Raw genomic sequence first — 20,623 nt, forward strand, 5'->3', positions numbered from 1 at the left:
GAGAACTGAACTGATAGACAACCAGCGTTACACTTTTGTTAATGAAGTGTTTTGGACCTGCCCATGTTTGATCCGGTCCGAGGTGTGACTGGTGCCAGTGAAGAGCAGGCCAGCTAAAGCATGACTCGGGGAGGTAGTTCTGTTGCCTGGACAGGACAGATGAGTTGGAATTAGTCCTAATGTCTCCCCCGCTGTCTCGAGGATGTGACAAGGCCATTTCAAAGACAAAATTGTAAAATGGCTTAGAGGACAGACGTTATTTTCAGAAAGCTGAGGAATGGATTCAAGCATTTGCAAGATTTCCTCAGTGAGTAATTCCATCTATTAAAAAGCCTTGGTTCTGTTCACCATTTAAAAAATAAAAAAAATGTAATCCATCGTCTGTGTGTGTCTGGGTCTCAACGATGAATAGGACAGCAAGGCCTAAAAAGCAGAGAATCTATTTGAGTATCTAGCTACATCCTGTTCTGTTGGAATCATCCACTAAAGGAAAACGCAACAATACAAATCGTCATTTTGAGAAGAAGAACACTCTTCCCTCACTCCTCCCTCTCTGTGACAGGACCCCGTTTATAGGGGCAAGAGAATAGATCAATCAGTCCACAAGGAGTACAATCAAAAGAACCACAGTCAGAAAGCCCTCCGTCTTTCCAAACAGTTTGTTTATTGTTCAATAATCCCCAACCGCCATTCAATTTCGCAGGACTCTCAGACACCAAACCGTGAGATTAAAAAATTTCTTGTGTTAAAGGTAAACTTCTCTCAAGTGTTTGGAAACATTGAAAACACTCAAACCTTGACAGAGGAGAGAGAAACGGCGAGGTAAACTTAGTATAATACATGTCTGACTGGAGGGAATGAGGAAGAATAGAAGTCCAGATAGTTCTCTTTGCAGAGAGTAATCTTCAAGGGGGGGGGAAAGGAAGAATTCCCTTTCTCCCATTCATGTTTGTATTCTGTGTGGATGTTGAGCCTCCGGGTTGTGGTCAAGGCTATTTAAAGACTACTTGGATTCATTTAAAGCTCAGATTTGGGATTCAACACCAAACGGTTGTGTCAACATGCAGCGGTTTAGGATTGTCCTCTGACCCCTGTGCTGGAGCTCTGCTCTGTGGGCTTCAGAGCAGCTGTGTGTGCACCAGACACCTCTCCCTGAGAAGGTCATCTAACAGGCTGACCTGAGGAAAAATCCCCAACACCTGCCCTCCTGGAGGCTGAGCCAATGAGAAGGAGAGGGAAAGGACAGAGCTGTGTGTACACTGACTGAGGGAGATGCTCGGAGTATAGGTTAGATATACTGTACAGTATGGAGAGTGGCTGGGTCAGCCCTGGCTGGGTTATTCCCAGGACTCTTTATTTGACAGTAATAAAGTGCAGTGCGGGACAAAGCCAGTGTGTGCAGGGTGATTTAAAGTGTATTTATTCTAGGGGCATGGGGAGAAGGCAGGTAGACTGACAGAAATGAGCGATGATGCGCGGACTGTCTGCTCTCTCTACTGGGGCCCCACGCTCTTCATTTACTCTTCAGCACTAAAAGCGAGGGAAAAGAGGTGACAGAGGGATGGGAAGTAAAATACATGAATGGATGTGGAAGGAAAGGACTATAGAAAAGACATACTGTGGAGGGAGAGGTTAAAATGGCTGAAAAATAGCAGCAAATGCGGCGAATAGTGGCAAGTGCGTAATGGGTAATGGAATGAAGATCTGGGTCAATGGAAACGAGAGAGTAGAGGGGACGGGGGAAATAAAGTGAAGGTTCAGAAGGTAGGATGCACATTACACACTACGCTACGCTGTGGTCCACAGATAGCTGTGTCACAGGGTTTCAAGTTCTGATTGGTGAACCTGCGTACGTAACTCAGACCCAGCTCTGCCATCTCGTTATGGTATTGAGCCTTGGTTATAGTGCTGGACAGGCAGCTCCCGTCATACTATCATGTATGGCAGTGGCCGATTAGCCTCGGTGCGCTGCGGTGTCTCTGTTTCGGTGGTTCTGTGGAGGCCTGGGTCTGTGATGCTGAGGCTAAGGGACATAGGGGATTTAAAAGGCCTGGCTGGCTGGTCCTGTCAGATGACCCCTGGCTGCTCTGCCTGGCTGCTCTGCCTGGCTGCTCTGCCTGGCTGCTCTGCCTGGCTGCTCTGCCTGGCTGCTTTGGATGTGTATCGATCCCCAGGACCCAGGCGGTCTCCATCTCCACATCTCCAGCTGGAGCTAGTGAATCAACCAACAGAATATTAATGTGGGCTCTGCCTGCCGTGTGTGTGTGTGTGTGTGTGCGTGTGCGTATGCGTGCGACCATACGTTTTTGATTGTGTGTATGTGCGTACTTGATTGACTGTGTGTGGGGGGGTAGTTAATTTACTGTTTGTGCAGCAATGCATGTGCTGTATGTGTGCTGTCTGGTCCTCAGAGAACCAGTGCTCCATCTGAACGTCTCACCTTAGTCTCCTCACCCCTCAGGCTATTTATATAAGGCCCTGGTATGCAATAGCTTACCTTTCCCCTCATTCCTTATCCCCTATGGAATTAGAATTCAGCTGTATTAGAGATGAATATTGACCTTAGCGGTAGAGTTCCGTACCGTTGGTTTCTGTGCAATTTGGATCAAGGGAGTTGTTGTTCTGCACAGTTAGTAAATCAGTAGACCATATAGAGTAATCTACAGTCCCCTGTGGTTTTTAAAGGTACAATCTATATGTTGTAGGTGTGGGGTACAGCTAGTGATGTTAAAGGTACAATCTATATGTTGTAGGTGTGGGGTACAGCTAGTGATGTTAAAGGTACAATCTATATGTTGTAGGTGTGGGGTACAGCTAGTGATTTTAAAGGTACAATCTATATGTTGTAGGTGTGGGGTACAGCTAGTGATTTTAAAGGTACAATCTATATGTTGTAGGTGTGGGGTACAGCTAGTGATTTTAAAGGTACAATCTATATGTTGTAGGTGTGGGGTACAGCTAGTGATTTTAAAGGTACATCTATATGTTGTAGGTGTGGGGTACAGCTAGTGATTTTAAAGGTACATCTATATGTGGTTGGTGTGGTGTAAAGCTAGTGGTGTCAGGCATAATAAGCAGACGAGATCGATTACCCTGGACTGGTGCTGACAGGACAACGGCTGTGTGTGTTGTTTCCACTGAGTAAGGGAAGGAGGGAGTGAGGGCTTGTCTCTCTGTGCACAGAGAATACTGGATGAAATGAAGCAGAGGAATCACAGTCATTTGAAAAATGACGGATGGTGAGTGAACCGTACCAGAAGTACAAAACAGGAGTGGAGATGCGCTCTCTCTGTCCACCTATCTCTCTGTTCCGTCCCTCTCTTTCTCTCTGCCATGGTGCCGGGGCTTTTGGCTGGCTCATTGGAAGGGAGGAGCGGAGGGAGGAGAGGAGAAGGAGGGGTGAGGAACAAACAGCTAGGGAACTTCGGAAGGCTCTGTTTAATTAGGCAAATGAGGATGGAGGATTAAGGACAGCAGAGAATAACACCCCCCCCACGCACACAGACACCGACATCTACACAGACACAGACACCTACACACACAATCACTGTTCTATGCTGTGAGCGACACAGATTTGATACCCTCTGTGCGACACTCATGAGTGATCAAGTTGGGTCGAACAAGTCACTCTTCGTACAGATGCCCAGGTAACCAAACACACCGCGCACACTACACACACTCTCTCTCACACACACATACACGGCACCTGTTGGGCTGGACCTGTGTCTTGTCAGGCTGAAGTCAGTGGAAGGTGTGGAAGTGAGCAGAGCTAACCAACCGGAGAGGGAAAGGGCGGGAGGATTATTATTGATCAGAGCTTTGTTCTGCCCATGATTTCCCTCCTGTGGGTTTCTGCACTCAGGCCAGTTAATTGGTCTCAAATTGAATGCAGGATTACCCCTCCGCCTGTTCAACTCCTCCTGTTTATCTCTCTCCTACAAAACCACACGACACACTCGCTCTCGTCTCGTTCTCTCACGCGTACTATATATTTCTCTCTCTCCCTCTCTTTCTCTCTGTCATTCTTCTCCTCTTCTCTCTGTAGTGTGTTAATATTGTCTCTACATCTCTTCTTCTCCCTGTAGTGTGTTAATATTGTCTCTACATCTCCTCTTCTCCCTGTAGTGTGTTACTATTGTCTCTACATCTCCTCTTCTCCCTGTAGTGTGTTAATATTGTCTCTACATCTCCTCTTCTCCCTGTAGTGTGTTAATATTGTCTCTACATTTACATTTACATTTACATTTAAGTCATTTAGCAGACGCTCTTATCCAGAGCGACTTACAAATTGGTGCTTTCACCTTATGACATCCAGTGGAACAGCCACTTTACAATAGTGCATCTAAATATTTTAAGGGGGGTGAGAAGGATTACTTTATCCTATCCTAGGTATTCCTTAAAGAGGTGGGGTTTCAGGTGTCTCCGGAAGGTGGTGATTGACTCCGCTGTCCTGGCGTCGTGAGGGAGTTTGTTCCACCATTGGGGGGCCAGAGCAGCGAACAGTTTTGACTGGGCTGAGCGGGAACTGTACTTCCTCAGTGGTAGGGAGGCGAGCAGGCCAGAGGTGGATGAACGCAGTGCCCTTGTTTGGGTGTAGGGCCTGATCAGAGCCTGGAGGTACTGAGGTGCCGTTCCCCTCACAGCTCCGTAGGCAAGCACCATGGTCTTGTAGCGGATGCGAGCTTCAACTGGAAGCCAGTGGAGAGAGCGGAGGAGCGGGGTGACGTGAGAGAACTTGGGAAGGTTGAACACCAGACGGGCTGCGGCGTTCTGGATGAGTTGTAGGGGTTTAATGGCACAGGCAGGGAGCCCAGCCAACAGCGAGTTGCAGTAATCCAGACGGGAGATGACAAGTGCCTGGATTAGGACCTGCGCCGCTTCCTGTGTGAGGCAGGGTCGTACTCTGCGGATGTTGTAGAGCATGAACCTACAGGAACGGGCCACCGCCTTGATGTTAGTTGAGAACGACAGGGTGTTGTCCAGGATCACGCCAAGGTTCTTAGCGCTCTGGGAGGAGGACACGATGGAGTTGTCAACCGTGATGGCGAGATCATGGAACGGGCAGTCCTTCCCCGGGAGGAAGAGCAGCTCCGTCTTGCCGAGGTTCAGCTTGAGGTGGTGATCCGTCATCCACACTGATATGTCTGCCAGACATGCAGAGATGCGATTCGCCACCTGGTCATCAGAGGGGGGAAAGGAGAAGATTAATTGTGTGTCGTCTGCATAGCAATGATAGGAGAGACCATGTGAGGTTATGACAGAGCCAAGTGACTTGGTGTATAGCGAGAATAGGAGAGGGCCTAGAACAGAGCCCTGGGGGACACCAGTGGTGAGAGCGCGTGGTGAGGAGACAGATTCTCGCCACGCCACCTGGTAGGAGCGACCTGTCAGGTAGGACGCAATCCAAGCTTGGGCCGCGCCGGAGATGCCCAACTCGGAGAGGGTGGAGAGGAGGATCTGATGGTTCACAGTATCGAAGGCAGCCGATAGGTCTAGAAGGATGAGAGCAGAGGAGAGAGAGTTAGCTTTAGCAGTGCGGAGTGCCTCCGTGATACAGAGAAGAGCAGTCTCAGTTGAATGACTAGTCTTGAAACCTGACTGATTTGGATCAAGAAGGTCATTCTGAGAGAGATAGCGGGAGAGCTGGCCAAGGACGGCACGTTCAAGAGTTTTGAGAGAAAAGAAAGAAGGGATACTGGTCTGTAGTTGTTGACATCAGAGGGATCGAGTGTAGGTTTTTTCAGAAGGGGTGCAACTCTCGCTCTCTTGAAGACGGGAGGGACGTAGCCAGCGGTCAGGGATGAGTTGATGAGCGAGGTGAGGTAAGGGAGAAGGTCACCGGAAATGGTCTGGAGAAGAGAGGAGGGGATAGGGTCAAGCGGGCAGGTTGTTGGGCGGCCGGCCGTCACAAGACGCGAGATGTCATCTGGAGAGAGAGGGGAGAAAGAGGTCAGAGCACAGGGTAGGGCAGTGTGAGCAGAACCAGCGGTGTCGTTTGACTTAGCAAACGAGGATCGGATGTCGTCGACCTTCTTTTCAAAATGGTTGACGAAGTCATCTGCAGAGAGGGAGGAGGGGGAGGGGGAGGAGGATTCAGGAGGGAGGAGAAGGTGGCAAAGAGCTTCCTAGGGTTAGAGGCAGATGCTTGGAATTTAGAGTGGTAGAAAGTGGCTTTAGCAGCAGAGACAGAGGAGGAAAATGTAGAGGGGAGGGAGTGAAAGGATGCCAGGTCCGCAGGGAGGCGAGTTTTCCTCCATTTCCGCTCGGCTGCCCGGAGCCCTGTTCTGTGAGCTCGCAATGAGTCGTCGAGCCACGGAGCGGGAGGGGAGGACCGAGCCGGCCTGGAGGATAGGGGACATAGAGAGTCAAAGGATGCAGAAAGGGAGGAGAGGAGGGTTGAGGAGGAAGAATCAGGAGATAGGTTGGAGAAGGTTTGAGCAGAGGGAAGAGATGATAGGATGGAAGAGGAGAGAGTAGCGGGGAGAGAGAGCGAAGGTTGGGACGGCGCGATACCATCCGAGTAGGGGCAGTGTGGGAAGTGTTGGATGAGAGCGAGAGGGAAAAGGATACAAGGTAGTGGTCGGAGACTTGGAGGGGAGTTGCAATGAGGTTAGTGGAAGAACAGCATCTAGTAAAGATGAGGTCGAGCGTATTGCCTGCCTTGTGAGTAGGGGGGAAGGTGAGAGGGTGAGGTCAAAAGAGGAGAGGAGTGGAAAGAAGGAGGCAGAGAGGAATGAGTCAAAGGTAGACGTGGGGAGGTTAAAGTCGCCCAGAACTGTGAGAGGTGAGCCGTCCTCAGGAAAGGAGCTTATCAATGCATCAAGCTCATTGATGAACTCTCCGAGGGAACCTGGAGGGCGATAAATGATAAGGATGTTAAGCTTGAAAGGGCTGGTAACTGTGACAGCATGGAATTCAAAGGAGGCGATAGACAGATGGGTAAGGGGAGAAAGAGAGAATGACCACTTGGGAGAGATGAGGATCCCGGTGCCACCACCCCGCTGACCAGAAGCTCTCGGGGTGTGCGAGAACACATGGGCGGACGAAGAGAGAGCAGTAGGAGTAGCGGTGTTGTCTGTGGTGATCCATGTTTCCGTCAGTGCCAAGAAGTCGAGGGACTGGAGGGAGGCATAGGCTGAGATGAACTCTGCCTTGTTGGCCGCAGATCGGCAGTTCCAGAGGCTACCGGAGACCTGGAACTCCACGTGGGTCGTGCGCGCTGGGACCACCAGATTAGGTGGCCGCGGCCACGCGGTGTGGAGCGTTTGTATGGTCTGTGCAGAGAGGAGAGAACAGGGATAGACAGACACATAGTTGACAGGCTAGAGAAGAGGCTACGCTAATGCAAAGGAGATTGGAATGACAAGTGGACTACACGTCTCGAATGTTCAGAAAGTTAAGCTTACGTAGCAAGAATCTAATTGACTAAAATGATTAAAATGATACAGTACTGCTGAGGTAGGCTAGCTGGCAGTGGCTGCGTTGTTGACTTTGTAGGCTAGCTGGCAGTGGCTGCGTTGTTGACACTACACTAATCAAGTCGTTCAGTTGAGTGTAAAGTTTCTACAATGCTGCTATTCGGGGGCTAGCTGGCTAGCTAGCAGTGTTGATTACGTTATGTTGCGTTAAAAGAACGACAATAGCTGGCTAGCTAACCTAGAAAATCGCTCTAGACTACACAATTATCTTTGAAACAAAGACGGCTATGTAGCTAGCTATGTAGCTAGCTACGATCAAACAAATCACACCGTTGGGACTGTAATGAAATGAAATGAAAATGTGATACTACCTGTGGAGCGAAGCGGAATGCGACCGGAATGAAAAGTTCTATTCAGTAGACGTTGGCTAGCTGTTGGCTAGCTAGGAGTGACTCCTACGTTAAGGACGACAAATAGCTGGCTAGCTAACCTCGGTAAATTAAGATAATCGCTCTAAGACTACACACTCTAAACTACACAATTATCTTGGATACGAAGACAGCAAAGACAACTATGTAGCTAGCTAACACTACACTAATCAAGTCGTTCAGTTGAGTGTGATAGTTACTACAGTGCTACGGTAGACGGTGAACGTTAGCTAGCTGGCTAGCTGCTGGGCAGATAGGAGGACGACGAAATACGATAATTACGCAATTATCTTTGATACAAAGACGGCTATGTAGCTAGCTAAGAAGAAATTGCTAAGATTAGACAAATCAAACCGTTGTACTATAATGAAATGTAATGAAATGTAATGAAAAGTTATACAACCTGCAGACCGAAGCGCGGATGCGACCGCTCGCTCCAACCCGGAAATCAGGGCTCCTCTCCTCTACATCTCCTCTTCTCCCTGTAGTGTGTTAATATTGTCTCTACATCTCCTCTTCTCCCTGTAGTGTGTTAATATTGTCTCTACATCTCTTCTCCCTGTGGTGTGTGTGTGTGTTATGTTCACCACTGTGTTCCATCAGTGGTAACGGTCTCAGTCCTAATATCTTCCGTGCTCCCCTAATGTAATAGATATGCATGCCTCTCAGTGGCTGCTCTGTCGCCACAGTAACCTGTATTAGAGGGCACATCTCAACTGCAGCCTGGTGTCCAATTACGAGAGAGAGAGAGATAAGAGAGAGAGGGAACAAGAGGTAGAGCGATAGAGAGAGGGAACAATGGATATGTAGAGGGAGCGATGGGGAACGAGAGAGAAGGATAGATGGGGGAACAAGTGAAAACAACCAGCATGTTGGAAGTCACCGCCTATTCTGGTTACCTCTTCTCTCAATGCCAGTCTTGGATCTGTCAAACCCAGGTCTCAGTTTTGCCTCATTCACCGTCTCCTCATTGTGTTTCTGATGATCAGACGTGACGCGCTGATGGATCTCAGCAAACACTGTGTCACCCACGGTGCCGTGAGCTTTAATTCGGTCTTTTCCTCCTGCGAGAGCACCAGTGATAAGAGAGGAGCCCTATGGGCACGCCACTTATCTCCACCGCTGCAGACACCCGCTTCTCCCCACAAATCAATGTCTGAATCTGCCGTTTGCATTGTGTGGGTCGCTGAGGGCCCCCTCTCCTCTCCCAGGCTTAGCTGTGGCTCAGTGTGTACCACTTCATTCCTTTATCCCCCAGGCCGTGCCGCCGCAGTGTCCGCAATCGCCCCTATGTGTCCTTCCCGTCCCTCCCATTGCTGTGAAAGTGCCCAATCGGGGGGTTCTATAGCGACGGATGTGGAGAATCTCTCCGCAAACAGGTTGCCCAAAGATGATCCGGAGCCTTGGGAAGATGTGAGGGTGAGGCTTTGTGTGTCTCGCTGTGTGCAACCTACGCAGGATTTGATGTAGCCAGTGTGAATTCTTTATACACTGGTGTTTAAAAGATTGCTACTGGTCACACTGGTCACCATTTGAGATGATGTGTGTGACCAATGAAGGTCAAAAGCCTGCGGTGTGTTTTTTTTGTGTGTGTGTGTGTGTGTGCGTGCGTGCGTGCGTGTGTTTGTGTGTGTGTGGGGGCCCACGTGAGAGAACTAGTCTCTTCTACCGCTGGTGTCTCTGAGCGAATGGAGGGACTAAAGTGGCTTGAATACGACTGGGCTGGAGTCACACTCTGTGACATAATTCAGGAACTGAGTTATCTCTTTGTCCCTCTACTCACTGAGCGAGAGTCCTGCTCTAAATAACGCACTGTATGGGGGGGTCACACACACCTGTCTCTTCTTTGCTCTACCATTGGGCGTCAGTGCCTCTCTTCTGACTCGGTGAGGAGTATTGCAAATTGTTCGTGTGTATGTCTTTTTGAGGGTTACATGTGGTAGGTGTGGGGTAAAGCTAGTGGTTTTAAAGGTATAGTTGAAGTATTAAGTTTACATACACTAGGATGGAGTCATTAAAACTAGTTTTTCAACCACTCCACAAATGTCTTGCTAACAAACTATAGTTTTGGCAAGTCGGTAAGGACATCTACTTTGTGCATGACACAAGTAATTTTTCCAACAATTGTTTACAGACAGATTATTTCACTTATAACTCACTGTATCACAATTCCAGTGGGTCAGAAGTTCACATACACTAAGTTGACTGTGCCTTTAAACAGCTTTTATAATTATATCATGGCTTTAGAAGCTTCTGATAGGCTAATTGACCTCATTTGAGTCAATTGGAGGTGTACCTGTGGATGTATTTCAAGGCCTACCTTCAAACTCAGTGCCTCTTTGCTTGACATCAATGGAAAATCTAAATATATATATATATATTTTTTTCACCTTTATTTAACCAGATAGGCTAGTTGAGAACAAGTTCTCATTTGCAACTGCGACCTGGCCAAGATAAAGCAAAGCAGTTTGACACATACAACAACACAGAGTTACACATGGAATAAACAAACATACAGTCAATAATAGAGTAGAAAATACTATATACGGTATGTGCAAATGAGGCAAGATAAGGGAGGTAAGGCAATAAATAGTCCATGGTGGCAAAGTAATTACAATATAGCAATTAAACACTGGAATGGTAGACGTGCAGAAGATGAATGTGCAAGTAGAGATATTGGGGTGCAAAGGAGCAAGATAAATAAATAAATACTGTATGGGGATGAGGTAGTTGGATGGGCTATTTACAGATGGGTTATGTACAGGTGCAGTGATCTGTGAGCTGCTCTGACAGCCGGTGCTTAAAGCTGATGGAGGAGATATGTGTCTCCAGCTTCAGCGATTTTTGCAGTTTGTTCCAGTCATTGGCAGCAGAGAACTGGAAGGAAAGGCAGCCAAAGGAAGAATTGGCTTTGGGGGTGACCTGCCAGAGCGAGTGCTACAGGTGGATGCTGCTATGGTGACCAGTGAGCTGAGATAAGGTGGGGCTTTACCTAGCAGAGACTTGTAGATGACCGGGAGCCAGTGGGTTTGGCGTCGAGTATGAAGCGAGGGCCAGCCAACGAGAACATACAGGTCGCAGTGGTGGGTAGTATATGGGGCTTTGGTGACAAAACGAATGGCACTGTGATAGACTGCATCCAATTTGTTGAGTAGAGTGTTTTGTAAATAACATCGCCAAAGTCGAAGATCGGTAGAATGGTCAGTTTTACGAGGGTATGTTTGGCAGCATAAATGAACGATGCTTTGTTGCGAAATAGGAAGCTGATTCTAATTGATCTGATTCGGCAAGACGGAGCTGCTCTTCCTCCCGGGGAAGGACTGCCCGTTCCATGATCTCGCCATCACGGTTGACAACTCCATTGTGTCCTCCTCCCAGAGCGCTAAGAACCTTGGCGTGATCCTGGACAACACCCTGTCGTTCTCAACTAACATCAAGGCGGTGGCCCGTTCCTGTAGGTTCATGCTCTACAACATCCGCAGAGTACGACCCTGCCTCACACAGGAAGCGGCGCAGGTCCTAATCCAGGCACTTGTCATCTCCCGTCTGGATTACTGCAACTCGCTGTTGGCTGGGCTCCCTGCCTGTGCCATTAAACCCCTACAACTCATCCAGAACGCCGCAGCCCGTCTGGTGTTCAACCTTCCCAAGTTCTCTCACGTCACCCCGCTCCTCCGCTCCCTCCACTGGTTTCCAGTTGAAGCTCGCATCCGCTACAAGACCATGGTGCTTGCCTACGGAGCTGTGAGGGGAACTGCACCTCAGTACCTCCAGGCTCTGATCAGGCCCTACACCCAAACAAGGGCACTGCGTTCATCCACCTCTGGCCTGCTCGCCTCCCTACCACTGAGGAAGTACAGTTCCCGCTCAGCCCAGTCAAAACTGTTCGCTGCTCTGGCCCCCCAATGGTGGAACAAACTCCCTCACGACGCCAGGACAGCGGAGTCAATCACCACCTTCCGGAGACACCTGAAACCCCACCTCTTTAAGGAATACCTAGGATAGGATAAAGTAATCCTTCTCACCCCCTTAAAAGATTTAGATGCACTATTGTAAAGTGGCTGTTCCACTGGATGTCATAAGGTGAACGCACCAATTTGTAAGTCGCTCTGGATAAGAGCGTCTGCTAAATGACTTAAATGTAAATGTAATTCTAGATTTAATTTTGGATTGGAGATGCTTAATGTGAGTCTGGAAGGAGAGTTTACAGTCTAAACAGACACCTAGGTATTTGTACTGTGATTGCTCCTTTAAAAGAAGCATTGACGCTCGTCTGGAGGTTAGTTAACACGGTGTCCAAAGAAGGGCCAGATGTATACAGAATGGTGTCGTCTGCGTAGAGGTAGATCAGAGAATCACCAGCAGCAAGAGCGACATCATTGACGTATACAGAAAAGCGAGTCGGCCCGAGAATTGAACCCTGTGGCAACCCCATAGAGGCTGCCAGAGGTCCGGACAACAGGCCCTCCGATTTGACACACTGAACTCTATCAGAGAAGTAGTTGGTGAACCAGGCGAGGCAATCATTTGAGGAACCAAGGCTGTTGAGTCTGCCGATAAGAATTGTGGTGATTGACAGATGTCATAAGGTGAATGCACCAATTTGTAAGTCGCTCTGGATAAGAGCGTCTGCTAAATGACTTAAATGTAATGTAAATGACAGAGTCGAAAGCCTTGGCCAGGTTGATAAATACAGCTGCACAGCAATGCCTCTTATCGATGGCGGTTATGATATCGTTTAGGACCTTGAGCGTGGCTGAGTTGCATCCATGACCAACTCTGAAACCCGATTGTATAGTGGAGAAGGTACAGTGAGATTCGAAATGGTCTGTGATCTGTTTGTTAAATTGGCTTTCGAAGATTTTAGAAAGGCAGGGCAGGATGGATATAGGTCTATAACAGTTTGGGTCTAGAGTGCCTCTCCCTTGGAGGAGGGGGATGACCGCGGCAGCATTCCAATCTTTGGGAATATCAGACGATACGAAAGAGAGGTTGAACAGGCTAGTGATAGGGTTTGCAACAATTTTGGCACATCAATTTAGAAAGAGAGGCTCCAGATTGTCTAGCCCGGCTGATTTGTAGGGATCCAGATTTTGCAGCTCTTTCAGAACATCAGCTATCAGCATTTGGGTGAAGGACAAGTGGGGGAGGCTTGGGCGAGTTGCTGTGGTGAGTGGAGGGCTGTTGATCGGGGTAGGGGTAGCCAGGTGGAAAGCATGGCCAGCCTTAGAAAAATGCTTATTGAAATTCTCAATTATAGTGAATTTATCAGTGGTGACAGTGTTTCCTAGCCTCAGTGCAGTGGGCAGCTGGGAGGAGGTGCTCTTATTCTCCATGGACTTTACAGTGTCCCAGAACTTTTTTGAGTTTGTGCTGCAGCATGCAAATTTCTGTTTAAATCTAGCCTTAGCTTTCCTAACTGACTGTATATATTGGATCCTAACTTCCCTGAAAAGTTGCATATCACGGGAGCTATTCGATGCTAATGCAGAACGCCACAGGATGTTTTTGTGCTGGTCAAGGGCAGTCAGGTCTAGAGAGAACCAAGGGCTATATCTGTTCCTGTTTTTTGGGGGTTTTTTGAGTGGAGCATGCTTATTTAAGATGGCGAGTAAGGCACTTTTAAAGAATACCCAGGCATCCTCTATTGACGGGATGAGGTCAATATCCTTCCAGGATACCCAGTTCAGTTCGATTAGAAAGGCCTGCTCACTGAAGTGTTTTAGGGAGCTTTTGATAGTGATGAGGGGTGGTCGTTTGACCGCAGACCCATTACGGATGTAAGCAATGAGGAAAAGAGCAGAGTTGTATTTGGAGGGCAAGGTGGTTAGGATGATATCTTTGAGGGTTCCCATGTTTACGGATTTGGGGTTGTGTCAAGACCTCAGAAAAAAAATTAAGTGTTAACACCATAGGATCACGCAGCCGTCATACCGTCCAGGAAGGAGGCGCTTTCGGTCTCCTAGAGATGAACCTACTTTAGTGCAAAAATCAAATCCCAGAACAAATCAATCCCAAAGCAAATCAATCCCAGAACAACAGCAAAGGACCTTGTGAAGATGCTGGAGGAAACGGGTACAAAAGTATCTATATATCCACAGTAAAACGAGTCCTATATCGACGTAACCTGAATGGCCGCACAACAAGGAAGAAGCCACTGCTCCAAAACTGCCATAAAAAAGCCAGTCTACGGTTTGCAACTGCACATGGGGACAAAGATCGTACTTTTTGGAGAAATGTCCTATGGTCTGATGAAACAAAAATATAACTGTTTGGCTATAATGACCATCGTTATGTTTGGAGGTAAAAGGGGGAAGCTTGCAAGCCGAAGAACACCATCCCAACCCCGTAGCACGGGGGTGGCAGCATCATGTTGTGGGGGTGTTTTGCTGCAGGAGGGACTGGTGCACTTCACAAAATAGATGGCATCATGAGGTAGGAAAATTATGTGGATATATTGAAGCAACATCTCAAGACATATATCAGGAACTTAAAGCTTGGTCGCAAATGGGTCTTCCAAATGGACAATGACCCCAAGCATACTTCTAAAGTTGTGGCAAAATGGCTTAAGGACAACAAAGTCAAGGTATTGGAGTGGCCATCACAAAGCCCTGACCTCAACGCTATAGAATATTTGTGGGCAGAACTGAAAAGGCGTGTGCGAGCAAGGAGGCCTACAAACCTGACTCAGTTACACCAGCTCTGTCAGGAGGAATGGGCCATAATTCACCCAACTTATTGTGGGAAGCTTGTGGAAGGCTACCCAAAATGTTTGACCCAAGTTAAGCAATTTAAAGGCAATGCTACCAAATACTAATTGAGTGTATGCCAACTTCTGACCCACTGGGAATGTGATGAAAGAAATAAAAGCTGAAATAAATAATTATCTCTACTATTATTCTGACATTTCACATTAAATAAAGTGGTGATCCTAACTGACCTAAGACAGGGAATAAGGTGTTTGGAAACTTCCGACTTTAACTGTATGTTTGAACTTGTGAGATTCCTCCCTTGTTCCCTGACTTACCAGAGCAGCATTGGAAGTGAGTGGTTGGGGAGGAGACTGGAGAGTAGCTTTTCCTTCCTTTTTGTTTTGAAGCTAGCTAAGTTCCTCACCTCTTCCTCTCCACTAGATAACTGAACTCTGTGGGGCAGGAGAGCAAGCACTGCAACTTTTATGTTCTGAGGCTTTTAATGCTGGGTGGGGGGGTGTCTCTTTGGCTAACTGTGTGTGCGTTGTGTGTATTGTACTCGCACATGTTTCTGAATTAACTTTTGGAGCTGAGGAGTCCTGACTTGTTGGGTGTGATGATGTGTTCTGCTCTGTTTGCCACACAGACAAAACTCGGAGGCTCTAGAATGTGTGTGTGTGTGTGGTACTTTTCAACATGCTTGACACTCCTCACACCCAGATTGGAGAGAGCCTGGGAATGAGTGAATGTGATAAGCTGTGGAAGCGTAAGGTTCCTTGAGTAAACCTGCTCTTCGGGAGCTGTTTGGCTGGCTGGCTGCTCTGAATCCGTTTTGTGGTCTGAGAGGGGGATTGGAGCCTGTCAGTCATGTGCTGCAGGCTGGAGCGCCTGGCCATGGGCTGTCTGCGTGCTCCACGGCCGCGCTGCAGGGAGATAAGACTCCCCCTCCAGGCTGTAGACCGCAGCAGCTAGCCAGAACCCCCATCCCACCTCCAGCCTTCCTCCAGCCAGCACCCCCCTCCGCACCTGCAGAGTCGCAGTCCCTAAGCCAGCTTCCTCTCTCTCTGAGTGACACATCCTCCAGCCAGCGTCCCCCCACTGTCACCATTCGCAACACGACACATCTTTTAGTTAACAACAGCCTGTCGCTAGGGTAGCTGGTTAACCTCAAAATGTCTGTCGTCTACCGTCCTCTCCTCCAGACCTTACACATACTTCCTAAGAGATTGTGGTTACTTAAGCTGGGCGTGCACTAGATGATTTTGGCCCTCATTTTTTTCTACTCCGGGCCGTCACCAATGCTTGTTTAATGTGAGCGGGTCAGAGACGCAATCAGAGGCCTACTGTTCCTGTCTTTGACCCATCCCAGACGCCCCGATATTGTCGACCGTTTGATGTTTTTATTTGCACAAAATCTGCACCGCTCTTGTTGTGTGAGATGTGCAACGACAACTTTTGAGAACGGTGGTCAGTAATAGGTCAATGAGAGCTCGCCAGAGAAGAAGCCAGTGAGATGATGCCGTTGTTCCGCATCACCCAGGATGTGTAGACTCTCCAGCAGAGGCCATGCCTGCCACTCGTATGCGTTTGTACTTGCCTTTATTAACCAAAGCCAAAGTATCAAATCGTTTCAGCTCTGGAGTTTACGAGCGACGTTATTCAAGTCAAAAATGTGTTTGCTCGATATTTCTACTCAGTATGGCAAGCGTGGATCTCTGACTGAAAACCTTTTATAAGGCTGCTTTGAGTTAACTATCTAATCACATCAAGGGAAGAATCTTGTGGCGTGTCACCCCGTCTGTGTCACATGGTTTAGTGTGCTCACCCACTACGTTAGTGAGACAGGGGGAAGAAAACACAGGAAAGATGGTCGTTTTAAAGTGAGGATTTTGAAAGTCGAGAAGGGAGAGAGGTGCGTGTGTGTTTCTTAGTTTCAAACATTTATTACCTTGACTAAACAGATATGACCTTCCTGAGCTCGCTCTGCCATTCAGTTGGAGGGAGAAGCTGCAGTGTGTGTGTGTTTTGAGACAACAGTTCAGATGGGGAAAAGTCAGTGCGCACACGTCTTTCTGCTGACTAGTGTGTGTGTGTCTGAACCTTTGGTCCTGTGCCTGACAGTATAGATAAAGATCCCCCCCCCCCCCTCCAAAAGTATTGTTTATCATCTCTTTATGCATTGGCCACGTTTAGAACCATATCACTTTATCCCAAAGAGTAATTCTGATGAAGCAATATACACCTTAATCAGGTTACTCTGTCAGTTTATGTGTGGTCTCCTAGTGTGAGTCTTCTCATTAGTGGACAAAGCCGAAACTGCAACTCCTTCCTCAGCTCTCTAGAGCCAGAAAGTAGAGCCAGGACAGTTACCCAGAATTCAAACAACATCTTAATGTACATGGATGAAGTCATTAGCTTTCCTTAGTCCTTTTTTCCAGCACGGTAGCACCTCTAAACTGTGATTTTTTTTTTTTACCAAACAGAGGAAGGGTGTTTTTCTTTTTAATAGTATCATTAACCCGTCTCTCCCCGCTGTAGGGTCTTGGATGCCCCCAGGTCAGAACATAATGAAATTGCACCTCATTCCCCACCACACATACATAACACAGTCTTTAGTGAGTGTCCAGAGAGGACTAAATTGATTGCACACATAACATATACGCTGAGTGTTCAAAACATTAGGAACACCTTCCTAATATTGAATTGCAGCCCCTCAGAACAGCTTCAGTTAGTCAGGGCATGGACCTTACAAGGTTTCAAAAGTGTTCCACAGGGATGCTGGCCCACGTTGACTCCAATGCTTCACACAGTTGTGTCAAATTGGCTGGATGTCCTTTGGGTGGTGGATCATTCTTGCTACACACGGGAAACTGTTGAGCGTGGGAAACCCACAAACCGTTGCACCTGGCACCTACTACCATACCCCGTTCAAAGGCACTTACTTAATATTTTGTCTTGCACATTCACCCTCTGAGTGGCACACATGTACAATCCATGTCTCAACTGTCTCAAGGCTTTAAAATCGTTCTCTAACCTCTCTTGGCCCCTTTATCTACACCAGTGGTCACCAACGGGTCGATCTCCAAGGCATTCGTTGTCAATCACCAAACATTAATTTGCGTTCCATTCTTTGGTTGTTTTTTTTTGCGTTGTTGGCGCCATTTGATTCAGCAGCCCTACCTAACGGCGGGAAGGCAAAATGTTCCCATTTTGAACCATTTCATGCCTCCGCCTGCCTCCGCCTGCTCGTCAGGCCCAGATAGCAAATCAAGTGCACCTCTGGGCCTACTGCTGGCCAATCAGACAGCTCAGTTTCCTCGAGCCATAGACTGTAAAAAGAAGCCTTGAATGTACAGCAAGGTTGATAGAGACTCCGTGAACACAGAGAAGAGCTGCTGTTTTTATGAGTAAGTTCATGTTTTTAAGTTTTTATTCAGCCCCGTCAACACTTTGTTCAACACTTTTTTTTTCTTCGTATGCCATAAAATGCATGTTCTCCCTACTTCCACTCACGCTACAATCAGCACTGTTCGCTGTAATGAACGACTATAGCATTGTGTCAGAGTTAATACCCTGCTATTGTATCATAACGCTGATGGGAGGGATCAGTGTGGTGTCCATATTAGCAGTCAGCCTGCTGGTGTAACTCGCGCTGTGACGTGGACCTCCGAATCAGTGTCGCTACAATGGACAAGCCACTTTATTAACAGAAATGTAGACGGTACCATATTTCTACCTGTAATGATTGAAGCGATTACATTTGGCTTTTACAGCAACTGCTCTGAAGCTGCACAATGTAACCTGCTCCGTCACTTCAATCAATTACGGAAAAGCAGGAACAGGGCTCAAAATCTCTCTCTCTCTCTCTCACTTTTATTTCAGAGGAGCTGGACTAATGGTCCTCGTTTCAAACTGTTACAATGGAGATTGGTGGAAGGTAGTATATAGATTCTCTCAAGATGGAGTTACACTTGTGCTTCACTGATAGACAGGCATTCAACCCCAGGCTTTTAGGCTCTATACTGAGGCTGTGTGTGTACATAATAGCTAGGCAGAACAGTGTGTTTTTTTATGTGGACTGTATATATTACTATAATTAGTCATTGAAGCGTTTGCTTGCTGCACATTGTAAATGTAAAAACAGGCTTCCATCTGAGTGTGGGTCCAGACCAGCCATGCAATCCATCCACATTTATCCTGATTTGTTGCTGTGGTGCTCTCTTTGTTTACTGTAAAGCGGGTGATTTACGTCGGCTGCGCTTGGCAGGGCCTGTGCGTGGAGCCAGTGATGGGATGGGGGGGGGGGGGGGGTAGAAGCCTCTGGGCTGGGCGACGGTAGGAATAGGACGGTCTGATTTGTGTCTTTTTATGAGGCTTGTTTATGGGTCTGAATGGTTCTAATGGCTCCTTTGTTTTCCCCTCCATGCAGCGGGCCAGCTGAGCCAGTCGGCCCACCTCTCCCTGCAGCTGCCTTACACCGTCCTGGGTCTGGGGCGCAGCGCCAACTTCCTGGACCACCTGTACGTGGGTATCCCCCGGCCCCTCGAGGACAAGGTACTGTATGGTGCGCCGCAGCACTGGGGGAGGGGAGGGGAGCGGAGAGGAGGGAGATGCCAGACAAAACACAGGACAGGATGCAGTAGGAGCTACAGCAGGTCTTAGTTAATGCACCATGGAAATACTTTTTCTAGTCACTGCACCCATGTGGAGAACACACCCAGAGCCACTGATACTGACACTAACTATACTGCAGGTTGATGTAAATGCTGTACATGTTTCTTCCTGTTGCAATATGATAAGTAGATGATCTATTGTGCAGTAAATAATTTGTTATCTTCTTCGTTCCCCCACTTTTGTGCTACCTCAAACATTGGCATGTGGTGTGGGTTCGTGTGGAGCGACAGCCTTCTGTCTCTCGTATCGCTCTCGTATCGCGTGCCGTTTGAAATGCCGTTTGTTGGTTCCTCGATAGATTCCCCTGCGCGGCTTATTTGAATTTGAGACGCTGGCTCCCATTCCTCGCCTGTCAAAGAAAAGAACAGAGGTCTTCATCATAGCGGATTTGCATTGCAAATTTCTGCCCATACCTCACTACCTTGGGAGCGAGGCTTGTACAGAGTAAGGCATCTGAAGTACAGCAACATGCTCTGTTATCGCTCGCACCCTTTGAGTAATGCAAGAAAATGTTTCCACAAAGGTTCACATTTCCCCACACAGCAGTTAATAAAATATAATGCTTTGTATTATGCTAACCAATTTTTACCTTCAGAGGGTGTATGGATATGGTGTGTTCAGTGCTACATACACTGAGTGCACAAAACATTAAGAACACCTGCTCTTTTCATAACATAGACTGACCAGGTCAAATCTATGATCCCTTATTAATGTCACTTGTTAAATCCACTTCAATTAGTGTAGATGAAGGGGAGGAGACAGGTTAAAGAAGGATTTTTAAGCCTTGAGAAAATGGTAGTTGGTACCAGGTGCACCGGTTTGTGTCAAGAACTGCAATGCTGCTGGGTTTTTCACGCTCAACAGTTTCCCGCGTGTATCAAGAATTGTCCACCACCCAAAGGACATCGAACCAACTTGACACAACTGTGGGGAGCATTGGAGTCATGGGCCAGCATCCCTGTGGAACAGGGGGGGAACACAATATTAGGAATGTGTTCCTAAATAATGTACACTCGATGTACACATTTAATGAACAGCTGTGTCTGTCTGACTGTCTCTGATAGTTCCTATCTGTCTGTCTTCAACCCTCCCTCACAGGGAAAAACATTCAGGAGGCCTGTGAGGGAGTTAGGGAGGGAGGGAGAGAGAAAGAGAGGAGGGTTGGGGAGAGAGAAAGAGAGGAGGGAGTGTGTTCTACTTCTACTCTCCTCCTGTACACTTGTCTCAATCCCATGAGGATCCTTTCCTCCGCTCACAAGGTTTACTTCACTAATCAAGATTCCCGCTCTGCTCTCGCCTCCCAAAAAACCCACTTCACTCCCAACTTCAGACCCAGCGCTCTCCTTTGAAACGCTCTCTGAAAACCCAGAAACGCTTTCCTCCTCTAAAACGCAGGCGTCTTCTCTTAGCC

General features: G+C 47.7%; 1 protein-coding gene across 3 annotated transcripts in view; it reads left to right on the forward strand.

The window, feature by feature from the left end:
• The window catches only part of LOC115113527 (T-cell immunomodulatory protein-like), a 125,306-nt gene that overhangs the window by 95,950 nt on the left and 8,733 nt on the right, over window positions 1–20,623 (forward strand). For all 3 annotated transcript variants that reach the window (XM_029641297.2, XM_029641296.2, XM_029641298.2), the window contains one exon: window positions 18,968–19,092. In XM_029641297.2, coding sequence (XP_029497157.1) covers window positions 18,968–19,092 — 125 coding nt within the window. The remainder of the gene's footprint in view (window positions 1–18,967; window positions 19,093–20,623) is intronic.

This window comes from Oncorhynchus nerka, linkage group LG28, assembly GCF_034236695.1.
Source record: "Oncorhynchus nerka isolate Pitt River linkage group LG28, Oner_Uvic_2.0, whole genome shotgun sequence".
Classification (NCBI taxonomy): domain Eukaryota; kingdom Metazoa; phylum Chordata; class Actinopteri; order Salmoniformes; family Salmonidae; genus Oncorhynchus; species Oncorhynchus nerka.